This window comes from Ictidomys tridecemlineatus, chromosome 2 (assembly GCF_052094955.1).
Source record: "Ictidomys tridecemlineatus isolate mIctTri1 chromosome 2, mIctTri1.hap1, whole genome shotgun sequence".
NCBI lineage: Eukaryota > Metazoa > Chordata > Mammalia > Rodentia > Sciuridae > Ictidomys > Ictidomys tridecemlineatus.
The window spans coordinates 3,414,664-3,425,995 of NC_135478.1; the positions used below are offsets into that span (position 1 = coordinate 3,414,664).

The following is an 11,332-nucleotide window of genomic DNA, read 5'->3' on the forward strand; positions in this document are numbered from 1 at the left end:
GGCAGCACAAAGCACAGCCCCACCGGACCCTCGGGTGGCCGGAGGCCTGGTGCATGAGTGCGTCGGCTGGGAAGGGCTGCCGGCCAGGAGGGAGGCGGGGGCGACCGGACAGCAGGGGGTGCTGGCGAGGAGCAGCCGAGCCGCGGAGAGGCCTGGGCTCCCAGAGTGAGCCGTGTTTATTGTCTTGCCCGTGCGGGGGCCGGGGCCTGTGGGCCACTACTTGTACGCATTGGCCTTGTGCTTGGGCAGGAAGACGAAGCCGGGCGGCACAGGTCCCAGGAGCATCTCGCTGTGGGGAGGGCAGGGGTCAGACCTGGGGCTTGGCTACCCCGGCAGCCCTCCCCAGCCCCACCGCCCGGGCACCTGATGCGGATCCAGTCGGCCGCCTGCTGGCTGGCCATCAGCGTTTCCAGGTAGTCGCGGCCCAGGTAGTAGGGTGGCCGCTCGTTGACCCTCTGCGGCAGCCGCTCCAGCAAGCCCACGGGCACGTACCTGCAGGGACGCAGGTCAAGAGGAGCCTCCAGCCTGGGCCGCCGCCCCCCAGGGGCCACCCACCTGCACAGGAAGGACAGCCACTCCAGCAGGAAGCGCCGCGTCTTCTCCACGCCCTGCGTGTCTGAGCCCCAGTGCTCCAGCCCGTAGCTGGTGAAGTCCCTCAGGATGTCCAGGCGCTCGGAGGACGAGATGTCCCAGTGCCGCTGCTCCTTGATCTCCGTGAACAGCCACGGCTTCAGCAGGGCCCCGCTACGGGGTGGGGGTATCAGCCTGCGGCTGCCTGGGCCCTAGGCCACAGCCACCAGAAGCCCTCCCTGCTGCGACTCCCCTTGCTCCCTGCCTGTCCTGGTCCCACAGGACCACAGCGGGCCCTCACTCCCACGCAGCTGCCACTGGCCTTGGGTCCTGCAGGGAACTCACCGGGCGATCATGACCCCGGCCACTCCCGTCTTCAGGGCGCAGTTGGCATCCTCGTACGACAAGATGTCCCCATTTCCTGACGGGACAGAGAGGGCACCTCGGGAGCTGCTCTGGGTGATCCTCACCACTGGGTGGCCCCCATCAGGGCAAAAGAGGTGCAGGGGGTGGCCTCAGGTGGCAGGGGGACAGAAATGGCTTTGGGGCACCCACCGAACAGCGGCATGGGGCTGGCGGCCTTGGCGCACTGGGCGATGTACTCCCAGTCGGCCAGCTTGGTGTAGCGCTGCTCCCGAGAGCGGCCATGGAGCTGAGGAGGCAGAGGTGGAGATGCAGACATCAGGCACACAGGTGGCCGTGGGGACAGGGGCCGTGGGGATGGCGGCCACAGCCCAGGCTGGGACCCACCGTGACGAGGGCCGCACCCCAGTCCCGCAGCTCCGGCAGCAGGCGGTGCGCCAGCTGCACCCGCTCCTGGACGCCGGTGCGCAGCTTCACCGTCAGTGGCACGTCCAGCACCTGGGGACAGGAGGGAGTTGGCGGGGCTGGGGACAGGCCGGGGACAGGCTGGGGACGAGCAGGGGACGGGCTGGGGCAGAGCCAACCATCACGCACCTGGCTCATGCCGCGGACGATCTGCTGGAACTTGGCCGTGCGGTTCATGAGCGCGCAGCCCCCGCCCTGGGGAGAGGGAAGGTCAGCCCTGCCCACGCCACCGGCACCGCGACCACCCAGCCCTGCCAGGACTCGCGCCACAGCGACGTCTGCGGCTATCCCCCCAGTCTCTAGCTGGCGCGGCACCTTCATGACCAAGTGGGGGGAAACCAAGGCACGGGCCCGGCCACCTTACCTTCTTATACACCAAGTCGATGGGACAGCCAACATTGATGTCCACAAAGTCCACCTCGATGGTGCGGCCCAGCAGCTCTGCACACCTGGTCATGGTGTCGGGGAAGGCGCCCTCCAGCTGTGGCACAGCAGGAAGACCCCAGGGCCTCGCACCTGGGGACTGCCACACGGCCATGGCCACCCGCCCTGGCCTCCCAGGGGGTGGCAAATCAACCACCCTGCTGGCATCGTCTCTGATGCACCAGGCCTGCACCAGGGCCACTGGGCTGTCACCCGGGCAGATCCTGAAAGTAGCTCTGAAACCTGGCAGCCACGGGGCCCACCCCACCTCCTGGGCAGACGCTGACCTGGACACCGAAGATGTCCTCGCACTGGTGGCGTTTGAGCAGGGCCCACTCGGACATCTGGCCCTGCAGCAGGTTCGTGCACACAGCCATCTCCCCACATGTCACATCCGCCCCAAAGCGCTTGCAGATCCGCCGGAAGGGCAGGTTCCCACACTGGGCCACCAGGACACAAGACATGTGAGGCCACAGCGGGCAGGGACCCCGGGGCCCGGGCCAACCAGCCCCCTCCTCTGCCAGGCCCTACCGTGGTGAGGGGGGCCAGGTACAGCTTTCCGCTGATGTCCAGCTGGAAGGAAGAGACCACGTGAAGGCAGACTCCCCCACAGCCCAGGACACTCCCCTGTCCTGCCATCCTGGCTCCTTTCCACCCGGGGCTCCTGCAGGTGACGACCCACCCTTCGTAAGACTCCTTCTTCGCCCCACACTCCCTGTGCTGGAGAGCTCATCTCTGACCACCACACCCCAGCCATGATGCCCCTGCTCTCAGAAGCCTTCTGTGTTGCCCCCCTGCCCAGCCCTGGCGCTCCAGGGCGGCGCTGTGCGGCCAGCTCTCCTGCCCGCCACGCTGAGGCTAGCTGAGGCTGGGCCCAGGCTGGAGATCAGAGGGGAAGGTCAGTGGGGCTTCTCCAGGCACCTGGCTGTAGGCGTCTAGCACAGGAGTGACACAGCTGGTGCCCGGCAGGCGCGTGCTGTGAGGCCAGCCCTGCCGCCGCACCGTCTGCAATGGGGCCTGGAACACACACCCGCTTCTTCTCACAGGGCCGCAGCCTGACCACGTCCTCGTCCGTCAGGGGCCCGCAGGTCTGCACAGGGCGGCTGGGAGAGCAGCCAGCGTCTGGCCCAGCGGGGGCCTGCTGGGCACCACAGTCGCTCTGCCCTGGGGTGCCCTCGGCTGTGGTGGCCTCGAGGACGGCACCAGCCGAAGGGCCTGGCAGCTGGCCCTGGCTCAGCTGGCGCAGGGCGAGCTCAGCTCGCTCGAAGCGGATCTTGCGCTTGCGCAATTGCTGCTGCAGGGCCTTGTCCAGGCCGTTGCGCACTGGCTGGCGGTGGGCCCAGTCTGAGGCCAGCTCCTCCTGCACCAGGTTCTGGCCCTCGGGCCCCAGGTGGGCCCCAGCGAAGCGACAGGTCACACCATAGGGGCATCTGCCGAAGGTCTCGAAGAGCACACAGCGGGGGCCCAGGTCGGCCGGCTTGGTCTCCAGGTAGCGGCTCACGTCGTGCAGGAAGCGGCAGCGGTCACCAAAGACACACTTTGCAGCAGACTCCTGTGGAGCGGAGGGAGGACGTGACAGGACCAGGAAGGCTGCTTGTGCGTCCCAGATCCCCGTCTTGTTTGTGACCTCAGGCACGGCGGCAACCTCCCCAGGACTCAGGCTCTCCGTCTGTGACTGGGGACCAAGAGCAACACAGTCGGTCCTCGACCTGCCAGGAGGTCACCTGCAGACACCCATGGTAGGTTAAAGATGCCCCATGTCCAAATCATGGGGCCTGCCTCACCACCAGAACTCCTGGGTGGCTATGGGGACCATGGAGCATCGGCCTTCACCTTTCCAGCCTCGGGCTGACGGGACCCAGCATCATGTGACTGTCACACCACTCACAAGAGCGTCTCATGTCACAAATCAGGAAAAGATCAAAATTCAAGTCTCAAAGTGCGGTTCCTGCGGAATGTGTGTGCCTTTCTCGTCATCAAAGCTTAAGATCAGAGGCTGAGTCACCCCAAGCTGCCGGCTGTACTTACATTGTGACCGATCCTGAGGATCAAATAGGGACTGAAGCCCCCAGAACCTACTCATGGGGTCATGCTCACCTGAATCAGTGAGGGGCAGAGCCTGGTCTTGTCATAGTGTGTGGGCTTCACGTGGGGCCGGCCCTTGTTCTGGCCCCGGGCCCTTTTTTGGGCCTGTGGCTGCTGCCCCGGCTCAGCTGTCTGCTCCGCCTGCCCATCCTCCGCCTGCCCATCCTCCAGTCGGATCCTCTTGGCCCTAGGCTCAGCCAGGTCATTGCCATCAGGGTCTCCTGCCTCCGATTCCTGCTGGAGCTTCTCCCCTTTGGCTTCCAGGAAGTGGTGAAACTGTTCCTTGGTGGTGAGGTATCTGCCAGCAGAGAGGGAGAAGAAAGGGGACTCGTCAAGGAACACTGGGGTGAGGAGGCTGAGCACTACCCCTGCTTAAATGCTTCAGTTGACAGAGAGCTCACTACTGAGAAGCAGCCAGCTCCCATCCAGGGCTAACCTCAAGGCCAGAGGGAGAACCTACTTTGTTCCTGGTTCCCCACTCCCCTGAGCATCAGGCCTAAACATAAGTTTTATCAAGCGGGAACATCCCTGGCCTAACGTGGGAAACTACAAGTCCCAGCATGCCTTGCAGCGAGGACCAGCCCGCCTTCCAGCCCCACAGACACTGCAATCCCCAGCATGCCCTGGGGCATTCGCGGCGATGTCAAACCCCCTCCGCAACAGCGACTGTAGGTGCACACGCGCCGTTCCCACCATACGGAGGGACTACAGCCCCCAGCACACACTGCGGGTCTCGCCTTGAACCCCGCCTATCCAGCACGCACGTGGCCGCCGCTCACACAAGTGACAGCCTCAGACGCACACCTCTACGGGTGTTAGCCTGACCAGTCTGCGGGTTATGGGCGGAGGAATAGCCCGGACTGAAGACTGCAAGTTCCCTGCTCTGGACCGTGCCCCACATCCGGGCATGCGCCGCTTGGGCCGCACTACGGGTACCGGGAAGACTACATAAGGTGCCCCCTACTGCTCTGGAGACTCACTGAGATTTAATGGGCGCGACTCCCCGTTCTGACGCGCTGACTGCTGAGTCGCTGTCACCTCCACTCTCTGCTGGGGCCTTCTTCGCTCCCTCCGCCATCGACAACTCAAGGCCGTTGTGGAATGTGGCAGACAGGCCTTCCGGGTCGCGCATGTGCTCCATGGCCGTACAGGGCGAGTGCGCATGCGCGCAGCGCTCCAATGACGCTGTTATGCGCGCCTGGCGTCACGGGGCGGAGCCAAGCGTGGGCGGGTCCTCGGACGGGCTTGTGGGTCCGAGGGAAGCCGAAAAGGGTCCTCAAGGGCTTCAAACCTGGCACCTGCGGGCCGCAGGGAGTGTTCTGCTCTGCTTTAGAAAATATAAGTTCTATGAGGGGGAGTGGCGGGGAAGAAAGTAGTTCCCAGTCACCTTTTCTATGTTTTTATAATAACCGGAAGGCAGGAGCGCAAGGCTCCCAAGTAAGGACAAGGAGTTGGCAGCACGGTGCCCCGATGGACGGTCGCACGTCGTCGGCGCGTACTGAGGTCTCTTACTGGGTCCCGTAAGTTTGTACAGTTAGCGCACGTTAATCAAAAGTTTAAGGAATGTTTAAGGAGAACTTGCTGCCTACCCTGATTTGACCATCACATACTGTACATGGGTCAGACCATCACAGGGCACCCACATGTTTGTACAATAAAAATAATTATTTTTAAATGTAAGTTTCACTACTTTTAAGTGGGGCGTTTGTTCAACAGATAATTAGTTGACAATTTATGTGCTAGATGCTCCCTAGATGCTGGACATACAGCAGTGAAGAAAACAAAATCCCCCTGAGCTGGCGCAGGAGTTACAAAGACAGTGAACATGATACGTAACTACCCTGTTAGTAGTAATGAAGTAGGGAAGGGGAATTGGGGATAACACTTTTGGTGCTTGCACATTTTTAGTAGGGTGGTCAAGGAAGGCTTCACCAACAAGGCCATATTTGAGTATACTCAGAAGAAGTGAGAGTCATAGGGCTATTGAAGGAAAAAGGCTCCAGGCAGAGGGCATAGCTGTGCAAAGGTCCTGGGGCAGGACTGGACTGAGCATGTTGGAAGCACAGCAAGGAGAAGGAGAGGTTGGGAGAGGACAGGGAAGGTCATTCAGGGTCCTTTGGGCACAGGGAGGACTTGGACTTTGACACCCAGGGATTTGGGAGCCATGGAGGATTTTGAGCAGAGGAGGGATGCCCTAGTCACCATTTGCCACTGCCCCCATCATGCCTGGTTATGCCCCCTAAGGTCCCCGATTTTGGAGGAGGCTTGTGCAGTGGAGAGCTCAGGTTCTCCCTGAGTTAGACTCCCTGCCCCTCCCTCCACCTGCCAGGGGGGAACACCCTGCAGCTCTCCCATCTCCCCTCAGCTATAAAATTGGGCTGATCAGAGCACCTCCCCCAGAAGGAAGGGGCTCCCGAGCAGTAGTGCAGTAGTCAGACAGCTGTCGTCACTGCGTTGTTGTCACTGTCCTCGTTTTCCCTGACTTCCGTCCAGGAATGCCATGCGTCCCTTCACCACCTCACACAGCACTCAGAAGGCTTGCGCAGTCCACAGCAGGAAGGGGCTGCCGTGCTTCTGGTGTGACAGGTGGTGAACAGGCCCAGAGACAGAGGGATGTCCCCAAGGCCACCACAGCCCCAGCAGCAGTTTTTCTAGGAGGGTGGAGACAGGGGAAGGGTCAGAGCTGCCGCCCACCTGGGGCCCGACACCTTCTGTGGGACACAGTAGGGTTGAGTGTGGAGGCGACCAGCTCCTCCTCCCTCCTGGGGTGCCTGTCCCCTGCCTCTGGATCCTGTCACTTGTCCCCCACACAGCTTCACAGGAGACAGTGGGGGAGACAGGCTCAGGGAGGCCTGCCTCTTTCTGGCCAGGAGCCCATGGCTGGCTGTGGACACCAGGGTGGCGCGTTGGCTCACCACATGTACCATCCACACAGTAGGACGATGGTGGCATGACAGTGCTCACTTGTCCCCCGTGAATGGTTGTCAGTGCTTGCTGCGGGCCAGGCCCTGTTCTAAACATTGATACCCGACTCTGACCTTTGTCACCCGCAGGCCACAGAGGGCCCCTGAACTGCACTTGTCTGGCCTCCCTAGCCTCAGGCACCCTGGACCTGGGGAGACCCCATGTTGTCCCCAGGAGACTGCCCTCCTGCTGTGGCCTCAAGCCTCCAGCCCCTCCTGGCCTCCTTCCCCTGGCCTCCGCATCCCCAAAAGAACAGTGGTCTCAGCACCTCACCGTGTCCTGCTGTCCCCAGCTAAGGGCTGCCTCACCACCCAGAGCCAGAGACCAAGAGGATACCTTCCTGCCTCTCCCCCCCAACAGCCGGTGGATCTCACTTTCCCGCCAGACTCTCACGGCCATCCCCGCCCCTCCCCCCTCCAGACTTCCATGCTCCTGTTCCAACAGCCCAGCTCCCCCTGCTCCGTGGGAAACACGATCCCGGCAGAGGATGCACCTGACGTGCACGAGCCCCAGGTTCAACCCCTGGCACTGCAAAATAATAATAATAATATCGGGCAAAACTGACCAGGCCCCTCCCGGCTCCCAGTCCTTCCCTGGCTCCCTAGTGCCCTGCCTGTCCCATTCCCTAAGCTCCCGCACGGCCCAGTCCTGCTGCCTTCTCCCTGCTTGCTCCAGAGCTCTCAGGAACCAGTCCTCCCTCTGAGCCTCCGCATGTGGTTCCCTCTTCAACAACACCATTCCCTGCTCCCAGGCACCTTGATCTCCCCACCCTTCCCCCAGAAGACTCCCTGACTGTCCGGACGAGGTGAGTCCAGTGCCCGCTCTGGCCCTCTGGCTGCCTGGCCCATGATCACCTTCCGCACAGGACTGTGAGCCCAGAGAGGGTGGGGTTGGGTCTGCCTTTGTCACTCTGTGTCCCCAGCACCCAGCACAGGCCTGACACAGGAGGGGGCTCCATGAACACTTGTCCAGGGGAAGCGGCTTTCCCCAGCTGGAAATGGGGCACCGCGGGGAGCCTTCCCTGGGAGTCCCACCTTCACTGCGCTGTGGCAGGGGCCTGAGGGGTTCCTTGAACCTTGGGAGCATGGGGGACATGAGGAGACGTCACCCAGGCTCATCCTCCCAATGCCTGACCTTGACTGAGGTCAAGGAGGGAGGCTGTGACCCTGGGCCTCTGAGCCGGTGGAGAGAGTGAGGGCCAGGTGGGGGTGGGACAGGCCTAGGGACCTCGCAGCTGGCTCTTTCTTCGCGGCTTCTCTCTGCCTCTGTCTCTTTGATTCTTTCTATTTCTGTCTCCAAGATTCATTTTGCTCTTGCTCTTGGTTCTCTCCTCTGCTCCTCTCTGCTCCCCTCTGCCCCCTGCCCTCTTCCTGCCTCTCCCTGGCTGGACAGCGCTGCAGGGCAGGTGCAGCCCGGGCTCCATGCCCGACACTGCCGCAGCCACCCCGGATTTGTGGCTGCGACTTCTTTATCAGTGGCTGCAGCTGCCTCTTATCTCCTGGCTTCAGGACAGGAGACTGGGATTAGGGCAGCCCGGGCTAAGGACACGAGACGGCAGGGCCGGCCAGGCAGCTGGGCGGGCAGCGGTGATGACAGGGAGCCAGGGTGCATGTGGCACACGCGGGTGAGCAGTGGTGTGCACACTTCCATCGGCTCCTGTGTGTCCTGTGTGTCTGTCTGCACAGCCCTGCAGGGCCCCACGGGCCACCCGCAGAGCCCGGCCCCGCCCCCTGCCGGGACTGCTGCCTGATGGCTTTCCCACCTTGCTGACCTGAGACCCCCAGGGATGGGGCCCTCGACCTGTGACCTGAGGCTGTGAATGGCCCTGTGGGGACAGCTGCTGGCCCTGTTTTTACCATCCTGGCCTGGAAGGCTGGCTCCTTCCTGCCGCCCACAGGCCTCCTGGGCTCCATCCCAGCCTGGCTGTCTTCCCCTCCGGCTCCCGGGCCCTCGCTTGACCCCCAGCCAGGAGCGTGTGTCCAGCTCTGGGGACCCTGCCAGAGTTGAAGTGAGAGTGATGTTGAATTCAGCACCCAAAGCTGAGCGCTGAGGAGGACCAGGGCCAGTGGCGGCAGCCTGGAGTTGTCCCACTGATCCAGGCCAGTGCAGGGGACACTACCCAACTCCAAGCGCGGATCTGATGGCACAGGGAGCCGTTCCTCAGGTGGAAGAACTGAGGCCCGGGGCTGTGCACCAGCACACTGCAGGATGAGGACGGGCTCTGTGACTAATGCTCGGGCCAGAGGCAGCTGGAGGTAGAGAGGACACTGAGTGCCCAGCCACCTCCAACCCTGCGGAGCCGGTCCCTGGGGGTCCCAGGGTGCAGCCCCAGGCCCTCTGGCCCTGGACCAACTCCTAGCACTAAGATGGAAAGTTCTCCACCAGCCAAGTCTACATCTTGGCCAGCGGCCGCTGGCCTCCCAAAACTGGCCTGGGTCTCCACCCCTGAACAGAACACTCCCCTTGGGAGCAGTGGCCTCCCAGGGAGAGAAGGGGCCAGTCTTGGGGGAGGGACAAAGAGGAACATTCCAAAGTCATCCAGTCCCAGGTCGGAACCCCTTCTTTGCTGCGTGACCTGGACCTGCGTCTGGATCTCTTTGATCCTGGGGTTTCCCAACCACAGAACGGGCACAGAGCAGGCTGTGGAGGAGGGCGGCGTTGCCAGGAGCTACCAGGGAGCCATCGGCAGAGGTGGTGAAGGAGCGGAACTAATTTCCAGGCAAACACAGGGAGGGCAATCAGGCTCTGGGGCCTGGGTTTCAGTTACCCTGGCCCGCACCCACCCCTGCCTTGGCCTTGACCCTGGCACCCTCCTGAAAGGAGCAACGTGCCCAGGGCTGTCCCTGTGCCTCCCCAAGCCTCAGTTTCCCCACTCCTCTGCTCTGGGAAGGGAAGACCAGGAATCCCACGGTGGCGCAGACACTGGGAGATTTGAGGCCCAGCTCCACCCACCCCACCCTGCCCAGCCCAAGTCCTGACAAGGAAAGTTTAAAAATAAAGCGCAGAAACGCCCTTGTTTCCTGCTAGCAGCACCAGCCCCTGGCCTCGCAGCCTCCTGCCCAGCGGGGCTCTCCCTTTCTTGGAAGCGGTTGAGACCCCAAAGATTGGTCCTCACAGAGGGTCTGTAGGTTCGAGTGGGGATGGGCCCCGGCCTAGCTGGGGGTGGAGAAGTTCTGGAAATGAGGTGTGACTGTGCACCCCAGTTCCTGACTGTGCTGAGTCAGCGCGTGTGACAGACAGGGCGCTGTCGGTCACTGCCTGTCTGGAGGGTGACATTGTGTGTGGGTGACTGTGCGACTGCTCCCAGATGGAGGGAACTTATGCTTCCGGTGTGACCACGTGCAAGGGTCCTGAGCAAAGCAGCATCCTTATGTCCCAGAGTGTGACACTGTCTCCTCCATGGGTGTTTGGTCAGCGTGTCCCTGACTGTGACTGGAGGAGTCCTGAGTCCCCACCTTCTGCTCCTGCCCCGCCCACCGACCTCCGCCCCACCCCTGAACCTCTGCGCCCCCAACCCAGAGGAAGAACCAAGTCTTTCAAGTCGCGTTGCCCAGGCAACTGTTTTATGAGCGTCCACATGGTGGGCACATGTGTGTGTCCTGCACCCCATGTGTTGGCCCGCCCCACCCCCGCGGCCCCCAGTCACAGCGGGGAGGGGGGGCACAGGCATTGAGGGGTGAGCGGGAGGCGGCGGAAGGGCAGCTGGTGACAGCTTAATGGTGGCTGGCTGGCTGGGGGTGGGCTCCTGCAGGCTGCGCGTGTGCAGGGGCCTGTGCCTTGGAGCCCTGCCGGCGGGCCTGTGTGTGCACATGTGCGGGGGGGGGGGGGGGGGGGACCGTCTCTGGCATTCCCGCGGCCGGGTGGCGGGGGTAGGCGCCTCAGCACAGGTCACCTGAGCGTCGTGTGTGGGCGCTGTGTACATGTGCAGGGCAGGTATAGGTCGCGTGGGCCATGTGTGCAGCGGGCTTGGCATGGGTCATGGCCCGGATGGGTGGTATCATGCCCAGAGCTGGTGTGTTAACCGGCGCCAGGCAGTGGGGGCAGAGGAAGGACCCGCCAAATGTGTGTGAACGCGTGCACGCGGGTGCACCAGCAAGCAGGAAGTTCCTCTGGGGCCAGTGGGCTACAAATGTGCGTGTGTGAGTGTTAGTGTGTTAGTGTGAGGTGCAGGCTGGGGGTCCGTGGTGTGTCCTGCTGTCCAAGTGTGAGCACGTGGGTGGTAGTGACCTGCTTGTGTGGCCTGAAGCTGCACTCGTCCTGTGTCTGGCTCTATGAGAGTGGAGGCGGTTTGGGGGTCCTGCGGAAGGGGGAGCGCCCCTGTCACACCTTGTCTGGGTCAGGGCCAGCTAGAGCTGAGGGTAAGTGCCTGCGAGTGAACATCTGGCAACGCCGCTGTGCATGCGCCAAGCACGGTCACTTGGTACTGCATCCCATGAAGATCGCCAGTCACACCCCACGGGGA

At 62.7% G+C, this 11,332-nt stretch overlaps 1 protein-coding gene across 4 annotated transcripts; it reads right to left on the reverse strand.

The window, feature by feature from the left end:
- Positions 1–147: 147 nt before the first annotated feature.
- On the reverse strand, positions 148–5,092 carry Dus3l (dihydrouridine synthase 3 like). Of its 4 annotated transcripts, none has more exons than XM_040290630.2 (13): positions 4,887–5,092; positions 3,919–4,204; positions 2,852–3,496; positions 2,353–2,394; positions 2,109–2,261; positions 1,763–1,879; positions 1,528–1,593; positions 1,321–1,431; positions 1,126–1,222; positions 916–991; positions 556–744; positions 364–492; positions 148–289 (listed from the first exon to the last, which is right to left on the reverse strand). In XM_040290630.2, exons 1-13 carry the CDS (start codon positions 5,045–5,047, stop codon positions 217–219), a joined length of 2,145 nt encoding a protein of 714 aa, XP_040146564.2. In that variant the 5' UTR covers positions 5,048–5,092; the 3' UTR covers positions 148–216. The 4 variants fall into 4 exon arrangements, with proteins under 4 accessions (XP_040146564.2, XP_005332126.3, XP_040146565.2 ...); XM_005332069.5 differs by having other exon boundaries at positions 2,852–3,373; positions 4,887–5,087; XM_040290631.2 differs by lacking the exon at positions 4,887–5,092 and adding an exon at positions 4,367–4,457.
- Between the last annotated feature and the right edge of the window lie 6,240 nt (positions 5,093–11,332).

What these genes read in the sequence shown, in the direction of transcription:
- Dus3l (XM_040290630.2), bottom strand. Translation starts at nt 5,047, where the DNA reads ATGGAGCACATGCGCGACCCGGAAGGCCTGTCTGCCACATTCCACAAC. An exon ending in GGGGTGCGGCCCTCGTCACG is followed by an intron (nt 1,223 to 1,320) that starts GTGGGTCCCAGC and finishes CTGCCTCCTCAG; the next exon opens with CTCCATGGCCGCTCTCGGGA. An exon ending in TGGCTGTCCTTCCTGTGCAG is followed by an intron (nt 493 to 555) that starts GTGGGTGGCCCC and finishes GCGTCCCTGCAG; the next exon opens with GTACGTGCCCGTGGGCTTGC.